Source organism: Vipera ursinii (assembly GCF_947247035.1).
Source record: "Vipera ursinii genome assembly, chromosome: 3".
Taxonomy (NCBI): Eukaryota; Metazoa; Chordata; class Lepidosauria; order Squamata; family Viperidae; genus Vipera; species Vipera ursinii.
In genome coordinates this window covers 54,909,004-54,932,097 of record NC_139516.1, presented here as the reverse complement: position 1 = coordinate 54,932,097, position 23,094 = coordinate 54,909,004, and the positions used below count along the sequence as shown (strand labels likewise).

At 38.4% G+C, this 23,094-nt stretch overlaps 1 protein-coding gene across 4 annotated transcripts in view; it reads right to left on the bottom strand.

Annotated features, from left to right (window-relative positions):
* Nucleotides 1-23,094, bottom strand: part of ST3GAL3 (ST3 beta-galactoside alpha-2,3-sialyltransferase 3) — a 214,126-nt gene that overhangs the window by 158,046 nt on the left and 32,986 nt on the right. For all 4 annotated transcript variants that reach the window (XM_083358463.1, XM_083358466.1, XM_083358464.1 and 1 more), the window contains exon 3: nucleotides 6,746-6,793. In XM_083358463.1, coding sequence (XP_083214589.1) covers nucleotides 6,746-6,793 — 48 coding nt within the window. The remainder of the gene's footprint in view (nucleotides 1-6,745; nucleotides 6,794-23,094) is intronic.

The window sequence follows — 23,094 nt, the reverse complement described above, 5'->3', positions numbered from 1 at the left end:
TTTTCTGAGTCTGATTTAGATGTCACTGCTATTCCATTCAGTGTTACATATATCATTCATGAATGCAATTAAAACATCCCTAAGTGAATGTTTCACAAAAGCTGCTTTCACTCCATTTCAGAAGTTGTATTACATTTCCTAATAAAAGTCAAAGATAATAAAGTAATATACACAAGTTCTTGGTGACCTCTAGTGTAAGTCAACTTGATCTGCAAAAGATGTGAAAAAATTAAGATAAAGACTAGAGATTATTCTACTGCAAATACAAGCATATTAACGGACTCTTCTAGAAAGATTGTCACGCAGAGTGGTTCCCATCCCATAGCTACAGATAGCTACAAAAAGGGCTAATAATAATAATTGCTGCAGTATTTGACAACCAAGCCTTTGCAAATTCAGTTTGCATTCACCAACTATTCCAAGATCTTTTTCACAAGTAGTGATGCTAAATCTCTCATGAGAAGTCCGTAATGCCAGGAAAAATGAAGAGAAGAGGATGACTAGCAGCAAGTAGGACTGACTTAATTATAACAGCAATGAAGGTACCCTTGAGATAGCTCAAATGTCAAGTTGAAGATAAACCATAGTAGGTGTTAATACCAACTTGATGGCACATCATCATCACTGCCAATATAGCAACCCTCATCCTATTCCTAGGCATTTCTTTCTAATTCCAAAGATAACTTATATGGAAAAAAACTTTTTAAAAAAAAACATTTGTAGCATTCTGACAAAAATAGCTTATTTTTGTCAAGCTTCAGAACTGACTCTCCACCCCTTTCCAGAATAGCTACAGAGAATTCAAAAGCTTTCTTTTCACTTGAAACTAATTATTCATTGTGTCAAGGCTCAAACAAACAGTTTTATGTTAGCTATATCTCAAAGACAAAAAAGATAAGATAATCTTTATTGTCATTTTTACTGTGGGCACAATGGCACACATCAAAAATGAAATTTAGTTGCCCGCTCTCAAAGGGAAACACATACATGACACACACCTAAAACATACTATATACACCATATGTATAGACCCACACTACATATACATAACAAATAAATATTTATTTGTTAATAAATAAATATATAAATAAATAAATAAATATATTCAATCCATCTTGAATATATAACGGAAGGAGGAAGCCTGAGATTTCACAAGGTTAATGCTGTATGGAACAAAACTATGGTTGAATCTGGATGTTCTGCTACGGATACCACGAAGCCTCCTCCAGAAGGTAACAAGGAAAACAGGTTGTGAAGAGGATGATCAAACTGTTGTTTGTCACCTGGAAAGTCACACAGAAGACCTTTATAGCATCTCCAGTGCTATTTAGACATGTGGGCACAAATATAGGTTTAGAATTTTTTTTAACTAACAGCTTCAAGATCCGTTCCTCCCTCCTTCATACACATGTACACACCACAAAATTCAAAAACCAGTGGATAACTACTTTTGAGATCAAAAAGAATTGAGGGGGGGGGGAATCCACCATATACCTTTTTCAATGTGATGGCTTCAAAGTATTACAGAGCTCAACCAATTTCAAATATGATTTACAATCCACACTTGGTACTTTCCTTACACATCCTTTCCCACTTGTTATTGCCCAATTCTCATAAGAACCTTCCTTTGTTTTGAGAACCATTTATTGTGATCCCAAAGGTGCTTTTTCAAAAGGCAACTGCACTTTTGAAAAAGCACCTTTGAGACAACCATGATCCGGATGACTGAGATTCTCCATAGGCATTTTTTGTTATGCTTTAAGGTCTTTCTCGTACTTTTCCACATGCTGCACTAGGGCAGACATGTCAAACTCACGACGTTACGTGACGTTGTGCGATGTATAGGAGCTTTTTGTCCATTGCCGGCAATGGGATGGGCGCGGTTTCCTGATGAGACATCCGGCCCGCAGGCTGGCAGATTGACACCCCTGCACTAGGGGTATGATTATTAAATTGTTAAATTATGCAAATGATAGAAAACTAACTTTAGCACTCTTTTCACCAAGAAAAAATAATAATTCAGGCAGCATGTAATAATGAACAAGGCTGAAATCAAAGGTTGAAATGTAACAGGAAGAAAAACTAAGTTATGTGCATAAGGAGGAAAAAAGGAAGGCATAATTATGGGATGAGGATGATCTAACTTGGCATTAATACATGTGAAAAAGATCTCAATGTTCTCAATTAATACACTGATAAATCAACAGGGTAGTGTAAAGAGGTATTAACAGATATTTAGAGTCAAAACTATCCATCGATCTAAAAAGCATATTTTACATGAAGCAGGACTTTGGATTAGATTATTTTTAATATTTTTTCTTACTCTTAAGATTGTACAAAATGCTTTAAGTTGTTCATTTAGAATTGTTCCTTGCTAGACATGGAATCAATGCTAGTAATTCTATTATAGGTAATATCCCCCAATACATTTCTTCAGTTGGTTGGTAGGTTGATTAACTTGATTGTGACAGATTATGTTCCATCAAGTTGGTATAGACACTTAGAAACTACACAGACAGAGATCTCCAGATGATTGGTCAACCAGCAGGCATTCAAGTCTTCCAACATTGCACCCAACAGCTTTGTATTCCACTATGCTGGTGGTTATACTCTTATTCTCTTTTCTTCCATCCTTTCTCACATTATAATTTTTCAAGACTAAGTCTTTGCAAAATGTGTCCATCATAAAATAATCTCAGTGTGAAAACTCTTGGTTGTTTTGTTCCATGATCTTTTCGTTTTCTGGGCTATCCATGGTGTTCTCAAAAATCTTTTTTAACACCAACATTCAAATGCATCTCCACACTTTCTATGACACTTCTTAAAGGTCCAAATTTTGCCTCCATAGCATTTCAAAGGGAAAATCGGTAACTGCATAATTGTTATCTTTGTGAGTATAAACACATCTTGGAATCTGAATATATTTTCTAAGGCTTCACTGTTCCCCTACCAAATGCTAGTTTGCAGAATCTGAGTGCTGATTCCTTTACTAATTTATAGTTGATCCTGAAAGGCAAAAACTGCCCACTACTTCAGTTATCTTCATTGTCAAAATATATCTCTTAAGTGATATTAATATTTTGAAGATCAATTACAATACTCGGGAAGCCTGTCTGTTGCAAATTATTTTTACTTACTATGTATAATTTTTAATCACACAAGAAAAGGAATTTGCAGATTGATATATTTGATTGAAGCATAATCAAAACAATGGAAACTTTGATGGTGAAGGCAGAGAATGTTAAACCAGCTGGTTGTAAAATTCTCAATACTGGTGTTGAAAGACGTTAGCATGCAGATCTTAAATGTAATTTTACACCAAGGCACACACTATGAGGGGTGTTGCAGATTGGGACACAATTCTTCTTGACACTAAGTGCTCTTAGTTTTATTTTATCATCCATTGCAAGAACAGAATTTAAATGCTTGTAAAAGTCTATAGTAATTTTGTGGAGAGTGTCAGTCCAAAAGAAATCTATTTAAAACTGTCCTCTTCTGCATGGAAGAGTCTTCTTTTAAAGATTATTCTATTCTTGGTATTCACACTTGTTCTCTCTAGATCAACTTAACAAATAAAATTGGTGCCAATGTTTCTTAATTGCATGTGATTCAGAAATCTGTTAATAAAGTATTTGGTTTGGTGATATATCTCCACAAGATGTGCTTACTCCACAAGATGAGGTCATTATAGTTATTACTGGAACCATGGCAATTATGAATGGAAAGTAGATAGCATCTTTGATATCTCTGGTGTTATCAGAAATAAATGTTACCATTTATTTCAAAAATGTTGTGAAAGTAGTTATTTGGTATAAGTGACATCAGATCTAATTGTATCTAGATGGAGTTGCAATTTTCTACTGCTATTTGTCCATGCAGTTTTCTTGGCAACATTTTTGGAAATTGTTTGCCACAGCCTCCTTCCTAGGGATAAATCTGGCTTTATATCAGCAGCAGGACTATCCTGATGTGTTCAATCATTAAATGAAACTTATCTCTCCCTCCATACTATTATTTTATTCTCATTTTTTTATTTTCAAATAAAAATAGGCATCACTGTGGAAAAAGTTTTCTTAATTGCCCCTAATTAATTAACATGCCATTAATTGTCACATGGTGTGTGCCATCCTTGCGAGTCTTAGGAAGCCTCAGAAGCTTCCCAAAGGCTTTCTGAAGCATTGTGAGAACTGTGTGTGTTATTTGGAGAATGGCAGGCATGGCCTTCTCATCTCAGAAGCCTCAGAAGTTTGAGGTGTCACTCGGCGGCGGCAGCACCATCACTGGGTCTGAAATAAGAGGCCCCGGAATGAGGGGAACAGCTAGCTGAGACTGTTGAAGGCCATAGGTCTCTACTTCAGCCCCAATGCCATCAACGAGTACCATTATGCAGGGTGGCCAAAAGGGGAAGAGATGGGGAGCGAGAAAGGGGGTGGAAGGAGTTGGAGGCAGAAAAGGCAGTCTCTTGTTTTACTGAGGTCTGAAGCTGGGAGGAATGGCTTAGATTGGGATGAATCCTTGCTTAACAACTGATAGGATTGCCTAACAAAGGGCAAAGGGGATTGCCAAGATTGTCATCACTAACCAATACTGTACAAGTAACATCATGCTTTATGATGGTATTGCTTAGCAAAGGAGATTCCGGTCCAAGTTATCATCATGACTCAAGGACTACCTATAATAACAATGGCTGAGTGTGGAAGATGAAAGGTTCTTCTTTAGTTTTATTTGTTCCCAGATTTGCAGCTAGTTGTCAAGGGAGTACTTCAAGAAGCACAAGAGATGTGGATTTCTTCTCAGCCCCCTCTTTCAATAAGGAAAGCTGTCCTTCAATTTAGCAATAGACCACACAACTCAACTTTGTTACAGAGATTATTTTTCACTAGCAGAGCTAGTCTTAAACCTAAATTACTTTCAACAGGCAGGAATAACATTAACTGCCGCCATTTTCAAGGTTCTTCTGGCCATTTGGCCACTGATACAAAAAGAATAATTCAAATCTGTTAAAAAAAGGAAATAAATTGTTTTCTTTTAATCATATTTTAGCACTTCTGAGGCTTATATGCTACATGAGACTCTACTGGAGAGGTTTTATACAATGGAGAGATGAACCCACTTGCTTTCTCTTTAAAACTTCAGTATATTTCCCTTCACCAAGTAAGGCTAGGCAATCAGGGAGAAGATCATGCATCCAGTCCAATTACCTTTAGATTTGCAGACAGAAGAGCAGAAGCAGCTTCTACTTACAAAAGACTAAAGTCCAAGGTTAGTAATTAGGCTTCCCTGTTGGGGTTAGGCAGCAAGCTACACCTGATTACTTTCTAGCAGGGCTGTGTATATTTCAAAAATTATTTGGAGGAAATGCTTTGGACCTCATACAAATGAAATACCTCTATAATATTTATTAAATATGTGGACTTCTTTCAGGCCTCTGTGCTTTCAGCTGCAGCATCATTTCATTCAGGCTAATACTGCAGCCTTAATAGTTGATCTACTTTACTGAACAGCAAAAAGAGGAGGTGAACTCATGTGAAGTCCAAAGCTCTTTTTTCAAATAATTTTCAGTGAGTGCACAGCCCTACTGGGCAGGCAAAAAAACCAGGGGCCATGTTGGAAGGCAGTAAATATTCTTATGACAATATAATGTATTCTAAAAGGAGATTCTCATAAGGCAAGAACTAACTAACTTTAAAGAGAAGGTGGTTAACTTCTTTTAGGCCACATACTTACACTGATTAAAGCTGACCAGGGATAAATGTACTCCTGTTCTCCCAAGCTATATTCCCTTGCTGAAAATTATTTATTTGGGGTCTTAGCACAACATCAACTCTACCTTGTGACTTTTAGCTAAATCATTCATCGATCACAACTTACAGCTATTCCTTATGTTCCACACTGGTTCATAGGTAGGTATTCTAACACAAAATGAGCACACTGCTTTTAAATTCAAGTCAATAACATTCCAAAAATAAAGAGGAAAGGAAATGTCTCCTTGAACTCACTATCTCCATCTGCAGTAAAAACATTGGAGTTACAGTTACAGTAAGGTAGAACATAGTTCCTTCCATCTTCTCTCAAGAAGCATCATCTCTATTTTCTTCTACATTTGGAAAGATAAATCAGTTGGAATAGCATTTTTCTCTAATTACAGGCATTTCTAGGGGCATTTTAATAAAGAGGTATAACATGGACCAAAGCACTCAGCCTACCTGAATCTTTTTGCTGCTAATTATTAGCAAACTCACAAAACAGACAAGAAAAATAGCCAGGGATTTTTTACTGACTTAATTTACAAATCCTGTTCTGCTTTGTTGCTACACCATTGTCAGTTTTTATGTTAAACTTCCCTACTTGTTTTGTTTATCTAATATAGCTTGCTGATATTACAGTTTAAATTTTATGTACTGTATAAGGGTTTTTTTATTTGCAAATCTGACCTCCCATCTAGAATAGCCTTCTCCAATACAGTGCCTTCCAGATGAGTTGAGACTATAACTTTCAGATTCTCAACCAATAAAATCAAAGGCACATTTTAAGTAATAAAAATGTAGCATCAGGAAAATAGTATAAAGACTATGTTCTCTTTAATTACCTATTTCCAAAGGACTCATCCAATTTCCATCAAAGACTATCATGAAAGGTAATCTTAAATTGGGATTAACAGCTACTTATCTGCCTCCCAACATGGCTGTCACACATAAATTGGCAATCTTATTTATGAGAAAGAAGAGGGGACGGGAAGTTGTACCTGAGCCTATTGAACGTCCAACGGAGTCAGAGGAAAGAACCACTGAATCTGTAACACAAGAGTACAAGTTCATTTTTCCCTTGTCATATAAACTCTTACTTGTTAATAAGAAACTCCTATTTCTTATTCCTCAAAAAAAAAATAAGTCTATTGACCAAACATGCAGCAGAGAAATTTTATCACAATCCAGCTCCTGAAGTCAGTCCTAGTAGAATGACCTAGATTTATATACTTTCCTGAAAAGAAGTAAGCAGTACAATAAGAGATAAACTCCTACAATAACTTGTTGGCTCACAACAAAAAGTCATTTGGAGCATGTTTGCCATTCCCTTTGGAGGAGCTATAAATATTTAATGTGGTTTCTAAATGTGCTGCAGCTATTTTAGTTGTATATATGTTTATCTTGTAACAGAGAACACTGATTGCATTAAAGTACTATGTCATAGAATATGTAAATATGTATAATACCTAAACATGACAATATAAAAAGTATGATGCCTTTTCATTGCACATGGTTAGAAAAAAAATAATATATTTTGGGGAAATGAATGGGGGGGGTTCTTTTCTACACTAAAAAGCTATAAAACATCTCAAACATAGTATAAACTTCTTCTAATAAACAGTGTTAGAATTTAATTATTGTATTTCCAATCATTAAAGGAAAAATTGATCTGTTGGAATATAGAAGGAGATGGAATAAAAGGTAATCATGGTAATTTAATGTCATTTATTTTGATAAAATTATTCACTTTTTTATCATCTGACCATATTATTCACAATGGCTGTTATTTTGATTTTATCTCTCTTTTCTTATTTTCTAGTACATAAGTGGTTTGCTCATCTACTTCTACCAACAGCTGTCCAAGAGATAACTGGTATAACATGGATTTTTCCACTTTTCCCCTTATGTTCTAATGCCAAAAACTGTACTTCAAAATGCAGTATAAGTTCACATCTCTGCATTGGTAAATCTGTTTTAAAAGTCACCTTTTTCAGGAAGCTTTTAGTACAGACTCCAAGTTCTAATATCTACCAATAAACAAGCTTAAACACATGTAAATGAAATTATTGTTGCTGTTATTTTAAAAGCTTCTTAATGCCATCATAATTCTAATTTCTCAAATTACCTCATAACAGAAAATGAAAATATAATTTGTTGTGATTTCCTTTACAAAGGATATATTTATATTATGCTTTTCCTCTATAGCTTGAGGCTTCCAATTCCTCCATTTAAACTTGTTTATTTAATCTTAAAGAAGCAGATACTTAAAAAGGGATGAAAAATCAGTTCTAACCTTGATGAATCATCATTATCCATGATCCCTGCAACTCCATTAACGTTCAGGTTAAACAAAGCCACGTACATGTACACAACCTGAAGGCCTTGTATTAACCACACTAGGTAGACCAGATCATGAAATCAACTCCATAGGATGTTTAAAATTACTTTTATTGAGACCGGCTATTAAAGCAAAATTTTGCAATTTTTTTTTAAAAATTCCATTTATATCCCGCCCTTCTCCGAAGACTCAGGGCGGCTTACAAGCTTAGCAGTAGCCTTCATTCTATGTATATGCCTGCTTTATTAGGGCTTCCCCCCCCCAAGCGGCATTATTACAAAGTCAGCTTAATTGCCCCCAACAATCTGGGTCCTCATTTTACCTACCTCGGAAGGATGGAAGGCTGAGTCAACCTTGAGCCTGGTGGGATGCGAACCTGCACTAATTGCAGGCAGCTGGTGTTACTTAAGGAGGCATTAGCCCACTGCTCCACCAAGGCTCTTGCTGTATCCCCTCCTTATAGTTCCACAAATCAGTCTGTGTCATTTCTAAATGTTACCTGGATGTTCTGGACTTTAAATATGCTTTATCCTTTGTTGCCTTGGCAATGAAATCTGCTTATCTCCATCAGTCTTCCTTCTTCTTTACACCTTGTTTGTTGTGAATAAATAGTAACAATATTTTTGCTATATTCTGACCTATTGACTCTTTTTAAAATGCAGCTACTACCTCAGTTTTATCAGAAGACATAGAGGTTCCATTTGTGCCGCCTAATTGGAAAGGACTTTCCTCCTTGTGTTGTTGTTGTTGTGCCTTCGAGTTAGTGTTCTCTCATGGGACTGCCTGGACTAGTCCCTGAAATTTTCTTGGCTAGATTTTGAAAATGCCAATAAAGCTCAATGTAGCTCACAGTTGAAATGAGGGGTCCTTGGTACTCTCTGAGCTTGGTTGTTTCCTTACTGATGTTTCATTATGCAAATTAGGTAACATCATCAGCGCTAATGTCTACAAAAAAACAACCAAGCTCAGAGAGCACTAAGGACCCCTTATTTTGGAAGGGGTTTGCCACGGCCTCCTTCCTAGGGCTGAGTGACTGGCCTAGACTCACCCAGCTGACTTTGTGCCTACAGCAGGACTAAACTCCCAGGTTCTAGCCTGATGCTTTAACAGCACACAAGACTAGCTTTCTTGCTTTCCTCCTAGTCCCCATTGTATTCCTCAAACAAGCAAAGAATCTACATATTTTATTCACTCATTAGATTAATCAGACTGTGATGTATAGATGAGGAAGGACAACCCATAAACAGTCATAAGAAATGTATATAATAAAAGTTGTTTAATCTGTATTAATTATCTGAAACTCATCATATTCTTACTCACAAATTTTAAATATGCTGGATGGAGTTTTAAATGAAGTTCCCTAAAGAAGTTTATGAAAATAAAGTTCTCTTCTCCCCACTCACTTTCTAGTTACTCAGCTTTTAAAAATATTTACAAATTATGTCATGGAAGCTCTCCTTAACCATAGGACAGGGGTGTCAAACTCAATTTCACTGAGGGCCGTGTCAGCATTGCAGTTGCCCTCAGGGAGCCAGGTGGGTATGGCCAGGGTGGGCGTGGCCTACTGGGTGGGCGTGGCTAGAGTGCGTATGGCCTACTGGGTGGGCATGGCCAGCTCTACATCGTTCACATCAAGGGTGCCTATGGGTGCCTGGGCAGAAGTGGGACAGATCTGAGGGTCTCTGGGCCAGGGACAAGGCAGAGGGGGCCGTTCCCTCACTGTTTCCAGGATGGCTTCGCGGGCCACATGAAACCACTTCGCGGGCCGGATCTGGCCCCCGGGCCTTGTGTTTGACATGTCTGCCATAGGACAAGGGATGTTAAGATTTACGGGAGGAAAGATGCAAGCCTCTGCCCAATTCATGGCAATTTTTCCTGCCCAGTCTTTCATATCACATCATCTGGACCGGCTTCCGGTTTGTCACAGTATGAAGAAACTATGCATTTGTCACTGACCTTTGATCTTTGGCAGAGCTAGGACACAAATGAATTACGGTAATCATTCAGCAAAATAAGCATATGCTTAGGGCACCAAGGGGAGTATCACATTCAACTTTAGGTGAATTTTTAAAATTGTCCTTATCTGCCATATTCAAATTTAATCTTCATTGTTAAAAATGTATGTTCTTCGGCATGGTGAATGACTAAAAGTTTAAAAGTTCGATTTGAAGGTACCATCAGATATCACATTTGTTTCTGTCTCATTGCACACATTTTGCTTCCATCGAGGGGGCATAACTGCTGGACAGTGCTTGGGGCATTAGTGGGCCTTAATCTATTTGGGAAGATAAGGCAGCGGTCCTAATTGTTTTTAATCTCTCAGTGAGGTTTCAATATCATTGATCATGGTTTCCTTCCAGACTGACTTGCAAGGATTGAGAGTGGAAGGTTAGGTGTTGCAATGCGATTTTCCTTCTTCTGTGTTTGATTGTAGACATTGGCTTGGGCGGGGTGGGAAGTGTTGCACTTTAAATCCCTGCACTGTGAGGTACCATAGAGCTTTATGCTCTTTATCGCTTCTGTTTAACTTGCATGTAAAGTTGCTGGGTGACATATCTACCAACATAAGGTCAGGTATTAGCCTACTAATGATACACATTTGTATATTTTGTCTTCAGACTAACCAAGTAATGCTGTCAAGGTCTCATACCACCTGCCTGAAGGCTGGGATAGTCTGGAGGAGGAAGTACATGTTTAGATTCAACCTTGAGAGGACCAAGTGGCTCTGGGTTTATGCGACTTCTCATTCCTAGGGATTTTCCATCCCTCATTCTGGATGGAATAGCACTCCATTGATGGAACTAGTTAACAACTTGGAGGCTATCCTAGACTCGCTAATCCTGCTTAAAGAGCAGGAAAAAGCTGTGGGCAGCAAGGTCTTTGGACAGATTCATTTTGTGTGCCAATTGCACTGACTTCTGGATCAGCCCTATTCCTAATCAATCAACCTCTCATTGGGATTTTTGATCTAGAATGCAGCAGCAGCAGCAGCAGTTAATGAGTGTGTCTCCATCTGCCCATATATAATATTCCTGCTTCAGGTTTCCAGCTGCAATTCAAGGTGCTGGTTGTCACCTAAAAAAGCCCTTCAAGGCACTGAGCCTGATTATTTTTTTTGAAGGTTCATATTTTTCCTGTGATATCTATCCATCCAGAAGGATCTGACAGAGTTAGCATGCTTTGGGATCTATCTATCAAGTAAAGCTATCTGATGGGGCCTGGAGGTGTACCTTTCCCATCATGACACCTACCCTTTGGAACAGCATCCCCTCAGAGATACAAACACCCCCAAGTTTCCCCTATGTTGGGCTAAGCTAAGGTATTATATAGGCTCACTGTGGGATGTTTTGCTCTTATTGTGTTTGTTGTCTCCCTGTTTACAAATCTTTTCTCTTTTTTATGGTGTTGATTGTTATTTGCATTTTTAATCAGTATACCACTCAGAATTGGGAGAAGAGGGGGGGATAATCTAACATCAACTTCTCTGTTTCTATAGTAAGCAATTGTTAACTTTATTTTCCCCATATATGCACATCTCAGTTACATAAGAATTAGTTTGAAAAAAGGAAGTTTGTTCATGTTTTAACTCTAATTTTTAATTTATTTTAATTTAATTTTTTAATTTTAATTTATTGTACAGAGGCCTTTAATTTTAATTTTATCTTAATTTCTGTATTTATTGTATGTTATTGTTGTTAGCCGCCCTGAGTCCTTCGGGAGATAGGGCAGGATATAAGTCCCATTAATAAATAAATAATAAATAAATAATTTTCCTTCTGTGACCTTCTTTCAGCTAATTTGTCTTGGGCTCAAAATTATTCCCTCGAAAGAAATCATTTCCCACTTTCTTTTTCATCATTATATTCAAGAGCAGAAAAATAATTCTCTGTGCTAGGAAAAATATAGTGTTTAGAATTGTATGTACAAACTATACTATATTTTGAACAGAGTTCTGAGAAATCACAAAAGAAACCACAGGTCCCACAGGAATAATATACACTTAATAAGAGTTTGATGCAGTTCTTGCTTTACATACCACAGGAATAGTCTCTCTCCAGAATCCAAACCAAACATAGCGAGGCCCTGACATTTATCTGGCAGCTTCTTTCCTTTAAAATAGTGCAGGCCTTGAACAACATTTCAGAGAACTATTCTTTCAACACTGAAAAAAAACACCCCACATCAAAACAGCTCCTATTTTTAGTGAATATTTAAAATAGGCTATTCCAAATTGGATGCTGGCTTGCAATCAAAATATATTCATATAAATTGAATTAATTAATAAATAATAATAGTAAGTAAAAATCATTGCCAGCTTCTGAATATCAGGGGGAAAAGTTCAACACCAGATATTTTCAGTGCTCCTGCAGGGCATGTATAAACTAATAAAGCATGCTGTTTGTGGACATTTCAATTCTTAATGCCATTTAAAAGTTTAATACCTATATATTATTATGGTGTTTTTAAAATTATTCTTGAAGTTGTCAGCGATCACAGCCCCAGCTATTTATTCTGATGCAAGTACTAGCAAAGAGCCAGTTTGGTGTAGCGGTTAAGGCTTCAGGCTAGGAACCAGAAGTCCATGAGTTCTAATCCTGCCATAGGAACAAAGCCAGCTGGTGACCTTGGGCCTGTCCCTTTTCTCTCAGTCCTAGAAAAGAGATTAATTTCTTCTGAAAAACCCTGCCAAGAAACAGCAGACACCTGTCCAGGCAGTCTCCAAAAATCAGACATAACTGAATAATAATAATAGTAGTAGTAGTAGTTGTAGTAGTAGTAGTAGTTTCTGTGAGGGAGTTAGTTTTGGGAGCAGAGAATGTACCAGTTGAGGTCTCTGCAAAGAGATAATTAAAAAAAATGTTTTCATCTATCATATCATAACAAATCTCATCCCAAAATAGACTCTCAAGCCTTCTCTCTTCCCATCCATATATTATTTGTATCGAAGTTTATTTAACTGGCATCACTAGTCTTAGTTTTTTCCTCACTTTTATTTTGAAAGGGATCATGAATCCTGTGGCATCCAATGTTGAGATTTACACTAGAAAGAGGAGCATAAGGAATATATTTGGGGCCTTGACAGGTATTCAGCTTAGTAGTTTTCACATTACCTTTCTTCAGATATTCAGCTAAACTAAAACTGGGCAGAGAAAGGGAAACATATGCTACTCCTGACTCCTCCTTCCTCTCTAAACTTTCTGCCAGAGTTCTGAAGGACAGCTGCACTGTGCTCGCATTTGTATGAACTCAAATCTCTGCACAATCTTGGAACCAGCTTTACTGCATGGAGGGGAATATTTTCATTCAAATATACTACCTCTTCTAATCTACAAGCATGTAGGAGAGATTGGAACTGTGGGAAACCTCCTCCTCTGCTGACTTTAAATTCCTCCATATATTCACAGGTCAAAACATGGCTAACCAGCTTCCTGGTGCCTTCCACCTTTGGCAACTGAGTAAATACTAAGCAAAGCTGCTACATGAGTGAGGCCTCTCCTCCAGTAGCCAGTTTTCCTAGGGTGAGTTCCCTGGAGAGGCGTAGGTGGCTCATTCTTGCTATGCAACACATTCCCTGTGATTGTGCTGTCCTGTTCACTCACATACACACATAACTGTGGTTTAATGAGTATATTAATATTGCCTGGCAATTCCCTTCACTAAAAAACCAGAACGTCCCAAGTAAGTCCAGCAATGAGCAGACCAATGCTAGTCTGCAGAGCAACGGCCAAAGAGTTCACAAGGCACTTGAAAATTTCTCAATCAAAATAAACCCACCAGGCAAACTTAAATCCCCAACACAACAGAGTTCACAAGGCAAGAAAAGTCCAGAGTTCCCAAGGCACAATCCAAGTCAAGGCATGGTATCAATCCAAAGTCAGGCAGGAATCGCAATGACCAGAAAACACACAGCTAGGAAACAAACACATTGTTCCCAGCATCACCTCCATCTGCTGTGCTAAATAGCCAGCTTCTGGTGCAGCCCATCAAGAAGGGCAAGGCTTTCTCCTCACAAGTAATCTGGCTGACCTTCTCTCCTCCTGCCTTTTCTCTGCCCTACGTGTTCTTGGATCAGGTACAGAAAGCAGTTCCTCTTCTTCATCACTGACCGGCTGCAGCTGCATGCTTTCTTCATCTGGAGCAGGGGTGTCAAACTTCTGGCCCGTGGGCTGGATGCATCATCTGGAAGCCACGCCCACCCCATCAAAAAGGCTCCGATACATTGTGCAACGTCACGTGACATCACGAGTTTGACATGTCTGATCTGGAACCTCAGGACTGTTCTGCTGCAGCTGCGCTTCAGTCAAATCCCTCACAGGCAGCTGCTTGGAGCCATCAATCAACTCAGCGTCTGATGTGCCAAGAACAGGTTCATTCTCCCCCGAGCTGACATCTAGAGAGGTATCTGGAGAAGTGTCCAGGGCAGTCTTCACAGGAGTTGTGATACTATTGAGCCAACAGGAAATGGAAGAGACCACGAAGCGAGACCTGCTGGTTCAATTCTATTGTGCTAATTATCCCCAGCTGGTTTTTTCTCCTGCCCCACCTCCCCAGCAAACATTCCTAGCAGGAACTTGGAATTCATAAACCTCATCCTGAAATATTTGGCTGGACACAGTATACTAAGCATAAACTAGAATCTCAAACTGCCCAGAATAAGTGTGCAGGCTCAGTGACAATATGCAGCATGATGTCTCTCAGCAAAGCCACCCTTGTAAGAATGGGATAGTGAGGCTAGGCAAGAAAGCATTGATCCTGGGTAGCCCTCAGAAGGAAATTAGAATTGATGAAGCACTCATTGCTGAAAGCACAAAGGAGAACCCCAGCCACAGGAACATGTCCCAATTTTAGATATGCAAGCCTAATTTGCACAGGCACTGCTCCTATGCTCCTACTCTGCCTCCACAAGCTAACAAAGCAGGAGCTCTTCCTGACAATGGAAGCCCTCTCTGAGCACAGCCTGACAATTCTATACATGAAGAGGTCACACAAATCAATTAAGAGTCATAATGCCACGAAGTCTGAGAACTTTGGCTTCAGTAATTTTCTATTTATTGAACATGCAAATAACTTTACAGACAACTTAACTCTTCTGATTTCTTTGAGTACAACTTGTATTTTGCTTTCCTTTGCATACAATCAAGAAGGCATCCATGTTATGGCATCAGGTTGGCGAAGATCTCAGTCAAACCATGTTGGAAAGAAAAATGTAATGAATCCGAAGGCAGAGACTACATCTACTTGTACTGTAGGAGTCACTTCTACAGCTAGCTTTTCTTTTTCTTTTGTAACAATAGAGTGAGCTTTTCTTTTGTAAACACAGAATACGATATAATTTTGTATTCATATTTATATTTCTACACCTTTTTCTTTTTCTTTTTTCATGTTATTCTGTATTTATTCTTGTACGTTTTTATTTCCTATTTCAAACTTTTAATAAAAATTTATCAAAAAAGGGTGAGCAGGCATGAAGCTTAAGGGAATCTACATTTCTCACAAGAATCTCAATATTCAGAAGTATAAGAAGCATGAGTAGTTTCTGCAGGGGTATACTGCAGGGGTCCCTATCCCTCAGTCCGTGGACAGGCACCAATCTGCAGCATGCCAGAAATTGGGCTGCGCAAATGAGCAAAGCCTCATCTGCGGGATGCAGGCAGCACACAAAACCATACCACGCCCCCTCCGGTCCACAGAAAAACCTCTCTCCACAGAACCGGTCCCTGGTGCCCAAAATGTTTGGGGCTGCTGGTATACTGGCATTTACAGACAGTATAAGTAAAATGTATACACATATGCACACAATCCCTGGTATATTACTCACTCCCACAGATTCAGATAGTTTACTGTTTATGAGCTTGAAGCAAGAAAATGTAGAATAAAATGATCAACTCAGCAGACTTAATTGGAGAGAAGAAGGGAATTATTTGATGTTGCTACCATTGAACAATTAGAGATCAAACATTGGCAATCTACTTTTAGCCACACAGAGATCTATCTACCAGCAGAAACATCCCTGCTTTTGACACTATTCATCCTACATCACTCCCCTCAATTCCTTGGAAAATTAAGCACTTAGTAGCTTCCATTTCCATTCTTTTTCCTACCGATAACATGATAATAGCTTTTTTCAAAGTCTTTCCTCCTTCCAGTATTGCAAGAACTGAAGGCTGTGTATGTGGTCTTTATTTGTAAAATGTATTTGGCCTACATAATGGTAGGAGCAGTGATAGCACACAGAAACTAATGCATATCAGGTTTACAATTGAAATGCCAATCAAGAATGAAAGACTCACCTGTGCAGGCTTGCTCCAAAACTCAAATGAAGTAACTTTTGCATAAAAAGAAAAGATCAGAACTTAAATATGTTGAAATGTTATGGAGTATATAAAAATTGTGTAAATTGTAATTTCCAGAAAAAAACTAAAAACAAAAGCTAACTGGGTCTACCAACAAAAGATAAGTTTCCATCAGTTTACACGTAAGCCAGGAGCTTCTAACAAGGTATACAAAAATATAATTAACTTTTTTTTACAACATCAATATTTTTATAAACATAGAACCTAGTTGGTTCGGCAACAGACATTGTGATTGTTCCTACACCAATACACTACAATGTGTATAAATTCTTTAAAAGGCATGGTTAACACATGATGCAGTGTTTTTTGGAACTGTGCCCTACTATTTAATGCAGTCAAGGCTGAATCAACTGACAGATTGTGTTCTCCACTCCAAGTTGGATTCGGTTCAGAGAAACACTAAGGCTGAAATATGCAGGAAACATACGTGCATTCAAATATCTTTGAAATGGTGCTATACCAAACCAAACATCATTAGCAGATGTATAAAATAAAGCTTTAACCCTCACTTTCCATGATACAAGTAGTCCTTGACTGATGACCACAATTGAGCCCAAAATCTCTATGGCTAAATAAGACAGTTGTTAAGCAAATTTTGCCCCATTTCACGACCTTCCTTGCCACAGTTGTTAAGTGAATCACTGCAGTTGTTAAATTAGTAACATGGTTGTTAAGTGAGTCTGGCTTCCCCATCTGAAAGTTTGCTTTCAGAAGATCGCAAAAGGGGATCATGTGATCCCAAGACACTGCAACCATCATAAATATGAACCAGTCGCCAAGTGTCTGAATTTTGATCACATGACCTTGGGGATGTTGCAATGGTCATAATTATGAAAAATGATCGTAAGTCACTTTTTTCAGTACTATTGTAACTTTGAATGGTCACTAAATGAATCGTAAGTCAAGAACTACTTGAATACGATATAGTTCAAGGTACAGTTGCAAGAAAAAGTATGTGAACCCTTTGGGATTACGTGGAGTTTTGCATGAATTGGCCATAAAATGCGCTCTAAACGTCATGTAAGTCACAACAACAGAAAAACACAGTCTGCTTAAAATAATACTACACAAACATTAGCTGTTGTCATGTTTTAATTGAACATAAGATGGAAACATTCACAGTGCAGGGTGGAAAAAGTATGTGAAGCTTTGGACTTAATAACTGGTTGACCCTCCTTTGGCACCAATAACCTCAACCAAACGTTTCCTGTAGTTGCAGATCAGACCTGCACAAAGATCTGGAGTAATTTTGGACCACTCCTCTTCACAAAACTGTTTCAGTGTAGCAATATTCTTGGGATGTCTGGTGGGAATCGCTCTCTTAAGGTCATGCCACAGCATTTCAATCGGGTTGAGGTCAGGACTCTGACTGGGCCACTCCAGAAGGCGTATTCTGTTCTGTTGAAGCCATTGTTTTGTTGAATTACTTGTATGCTTTGGGTCATTGTCCTGTTGCATCACCCATCCTCTGCGGAGCTTCAGTTGGCGGACAGATGGTCGTACGTTTTCCTGCAAAATGTCCCACTAAACTCTGGAATTCATTTTCCCATCAATGACAACAATCCGTCCAGGCCCTGAGGCAGCAAAGCAGCCCCAAACCATGATGCTCCCTCCGCCATGTTTTACAGTGGGGATGAGGTTTTGATGTTGGTGTGCTGTGCCTTTTTTTCTCCACACATAGTGTTGTGTGTTTTTCCCAAACAACTCAATTTTGGTTTCATCTGTCCACAGTATATTTTGCCAGTAGTGCTGTGGAACATCCAGGTGCTCTTTTGCAAACTTCAAACGTGCTGCAATATTTTTTTTGGACAACAATGGCTTCCTCCGTGGTGTCCTCCTATGTACTCCATTCTTGTTTAATGTTTTCCTTATTGTAGATGTGTCAACAAAAATGTTAGCATGTGCCAGAGATTTCTGTAGGTCTTTAGCTGACACTCTAGGATTCTTCTTTACCTCATTAAGCATTATGCGCTGTGCTCTTGCAGTCATTTTTACAGGACGACCACGCCTAGGGAGAGTAGCAACAGTGCTAAACTTTCTCCATTTGTAGACAGTCTGTCTTACCGTGGACACATGAACATCAAGGCTTTTGGAGATACTTTTGTAACCCTTTCCAGCTTCATGCAAGTCAACAATTCTTGATCGTAGGTCTTCTGAGAGCTCTTTTCTGCCAGGCATGGTTCACATCAGACAGTGCTTCTTGAGACCAGTAAACCCAAAACAGGTGTGTGTTTTTAAAGGGCAGGATGGCTGTCAGCAACACATCCAATATCATCACACTGATTGGAGTCAAGGTTGGCTCACTCCTGGCTCCAATTAGCTCTTGGAGAAGTCATTAGGCTAGGGGTTCACATACTTTTTCCACCCTGCACTGTGAATGTTTCCATCTTATGTGCAATTAAAACATGACAACAGCTAATGTTTGTGTAGTATTATTTTAAGCAGACTGTGTTTTTCTATTGTTGTGACTTACATGACGTTTAGAGCGCATTTTATGGCCAATTCATGCAAAACTCCACGTAATCCCAAAGGGTTCACATACTTTTTCTTGCAACTGTAGCTAACAACCTTACCTCCAAGAATGAATTACCTTTACTAAAGTATCAACAGGAGAACAAGTTGCAATCAGAAAATGTCAAACATCTTACCAACAGCTTTGGCTGAAAAATCCTTATCTCCAGAGAGCAACTGTATTATTGAGTAACAGAGGAAACAAATAGCAACCAGTGTAGATTTGGGCTACCAGATCTACTGATAAGTTGCAAAACTTCAAATGACCGTGAGACAGCGGCAAAGAGTTGGAGCCCCTTCATTTCCCTAAGCAATCATCTGGAGTTTGTCAGTCAAGGCCTAATAGTCCTAGTTTGGATCTAGCTATATCATCTATTAAATCACAGACTGCTGCTGAATTCTTGAAACAATAATCTAGAACACATGTTTCTTTATTTTCCATCCCACCAATACCCTCTTTCTTTTATGCCTTGTCATTTTAGACTGTAATGCTGTGATCAAGAGCAGTCTATTCTGATTTTTGTAATATGCTTCTCTGAACAGCAGGATAAAAAAAGCCTTTAAATAATTTAAAAATAAGGCTTCCATTAGCTTACTATTCTAGAAATCACACAACTTTGTACAATAGTGTGGATAAGAGAAATTGATTCACACCGAACTAGCTCTGCATGTGTCACTGATTCAAGGTCTGCTTTAAATAAAAGTCTGCTTGATGATGCTTCTTTCCAAATGATTTCTTTTGCTAGCAGATGATACAGAAATAATGAAAAGCAGACTTCCAACTAACAGTTATTAAACATCTTAAAAAGCAGAGATACTGAAATTGCTGCCATAGTCATTAATAAGTTGCTTTCCCAGCTTGAAACATGGTTCTTTATTGGTCCAAATGTGATTTTTATTCATTCACTAACAGCCCTTTAATAAAAGTTGCAGGCCACTATGTGTATTATCACATAATGAAGAAATATATCAAGAAACAGTACTCTACTAATCACTTCAACCTTATAAAAACATTTCTGCCCATCTCATCGTACCTCCCAAGTTGGGCACCTGTTGTTTTCCAGATGTTGCTGAATGCAATCTCCCACCAATCCCCATCATTGGCATGCTGTGTTGGCTGCAGAAATTTCACCTCTCTCCCCTAAAAATGTAGGTTATTGGGTGACCCACATACCCAATGGCTTTAATTATATGTACAAATATAGTCTGATTTCTTAGATCATATCTACAGTTATTAGCACATTTCTGAACGTTGGTTAAAAGTTCTTCATTAAGAAATGAACACCGCCAATTACAATTACGTGTATTTTTGTTATGATTTTAGTCATTCCATTTCTAATGTGATTCGATTACAAAATGAATCACGGCAGCCTGAAAAATAATGTTAAAGCCACATAATGCCAAAAGAACCTAAAGGACTCTATCAAGTGAGGTATTCTTTGTTGATATTACTCTACAGAATGGTCCAATTTAAAAAATAAATTTTAAAATGAACCTAAACTTTCCAGAATTGGGCAGGATGCCACAGGCAGGGCTTTTCTACAATTCTAATTATCCCAGGAGTTGGTGGTTTTAATCTACCACAACTGGAGGGCACCAATCCAAAAGAGTCTGGCAGGTTATAACAAGTTTAAATTATAAATGCAATAAATAGATCAACGTGATTAAAAAAAACCACTAATATATAAGAACATAATCAGGGCCTTGCTAGATTAGGCCCCTGAACCATCAGGTTCAGCAGTGTTCTCCCAGTAGACAACCAGCTGTCCAAGGAAGATCACTGGTCCCTCAGAAGATGACCTTCATTGGCAATCACACCCCATCACTTCCAGGAATTAGTCTAATTCTGTTTTGAAGCCAGCAGATCTGGTAGCCAGCACCACCTCTCATGGTAGAATAATAATTAATAAAAAATCAAAATAGCCAATAAACCCTCCGTCAAGACAGATTCCAATAAAACCTAGGTAGAGGGTGAAGATTCAGCAAAGAAAGATGTATTCAAAAATCCTCTAAAATCCATGCATTAAGAGAGCTTTATGGACCTCGTGACATTTGCAGTAACTGAGACTGACAAAAATTTCACTTTAAAAAGTCTTTAACATTTTTATTAAACTGTTGTGAGAATGGTCTTGTTCCTTCTCCTCCAACTCCCTTCTTTGCTCTCTCTATAAACCTACAGGTAGTCCTCGCTTACCAGTAGTAACTGGAACAGGAACCTGGGTGCTAAGAGGCATGGTTGCAAAGCACAACATCACACAACTGAGGTGATTTATGATAGCAGTTCTGGCAATCCCAGTTGCCATTGTTAGGTGAATCCCATGTGGGTCACAGCTTCCCAGTCATTTGCGACCTCCTGCCAGCTTCCCCATTGACTTTGCTTACAGGGAGCCAGCAGCAAATGTCTCGAATGAGAATCGCATAACCACAGGGATGCTGCAATGGCCGCAGGACCAGTCATAGGTCCCCCTCCTACAGTGCCATTGTAACTTTGAATGGTTTGTTTGTTTGTTTGTTTATTAAATTTATATACCGCCCTATTCCCGTAGGACTCAGGGCGGTTTACAGGGAAAATTAAAAGCATAACATACAAAAATTAAAATCAGTTAAAACAATCAAGTCCCCAAAATTTAAAACTAAAACCCAATAAAAAATTAAAACCCCTCAGCCTGGGCCAGACAACTCGAAGAGCCAAGTTTTCAGGTCCCGGCAAAATGAGCGAAGGTCAGGGGCAGTCCTAAGTTCCGTGGGAAGTTGGTTCCATAGGGCCGGCGCATCCACAGAGAACGCTCTTCCCCTGGGAATAACCCGCCGGCATTCCTTAACCGGGGGTATCCTGAGAAGGCCCTCCCTGTGGGAGTGCACAGGACGAAGGGAGCTTGATGCCGGCAGCAGGTGTTCCCTCAAATATCCCGGACCCAAGCCTTGGTTGCTGAATGAATGGTCCTTAAACAAGGACTACCTATACTGCATTATATCACTGAAGGAGCATTAATTGTGGAATTAAAATAAAGGAACTAAAAAACAATGTTAAATGAATACATGAATGAACAGTTTCAGTCACACTAAATATCAAACTGATGGAAGAAGGGTTCCACGGTGTCTTTTACTTTCTTAATTGAAGGAAAACTGCAACAAAAACATCTGACTGTAAATAAAAATCCAATAAATTCTGGATTTTCTACTTTAACAAACTTCCTCATTAAATGAGATTGCTTTATGAAGTTTTCCTCTAAGTGTTCTTTCTTTGCTAGATACTAACCCTGACAGAAAAACAAACAAAGTGTTCACTTGTGTGGCCTGATCAAGAAACATATGCACTTTTATATCTCTCTTGAAGAATTATTCTATTTTCAAGATAAAATAGAAAGATGATAGCTTTCTATCTAGTCTCTTTCTATTCTATTTAGTTGCAGGTACAAAGTCAGTGAATAGTACCTAAACCATGTGTGTCCAAACTTTTCGCTTGCCTGGGCCACACTGAATGAAGAGGAATTGTCTTCAGCCACATAAAATATACAATATAGTTTTATAACATAAAATCACATAATAATGTTAAAAGATTAAAATCTTGTGGGGTAGAATTACTAGATGATCAGGGCCACAGAACCTTTGGGCCACAGGCTAAACAATTAAACCCCCATAAGGATACATTTAGGTCCCAAAATACTATAATTTCAGGGGGGGATACTGGGCAGGAGAACAGAAGAAAACTTACCTGAAGTGAAGTGATCAAGAAAACTGATATTCAAAACTAAATTTAGAATTTGTTCACCTGTTAAACAGACTTTAAGCCAAGGGCATGCAGATATAGGGGGTCCAAGGCCTGTTTCAGCATTTCTAAAGGAGGCTAAAGGCCATATTCCAAAACTATTTGGTGGCACTTTCTTTTTAAGTATTTATGTTGTTATTTTTTTCAAAATAAATATTATTTTATTTTAAATAGCAAAATCATCACCACATAAATCTACCACTTTTTTTATTGGTACAGATACTGAGATTTTCTATGATACATTTCTCCCTACTGGAAAAAAAATGCTGCAGACCTTTGTTGAATGAATGAATATACAAACTGAAGAAGTCGAAACAGGGATGAATAATGTTTATTTCTCAGTTATGAAAACGGGCCTGCCACCCAGTGCAAGGG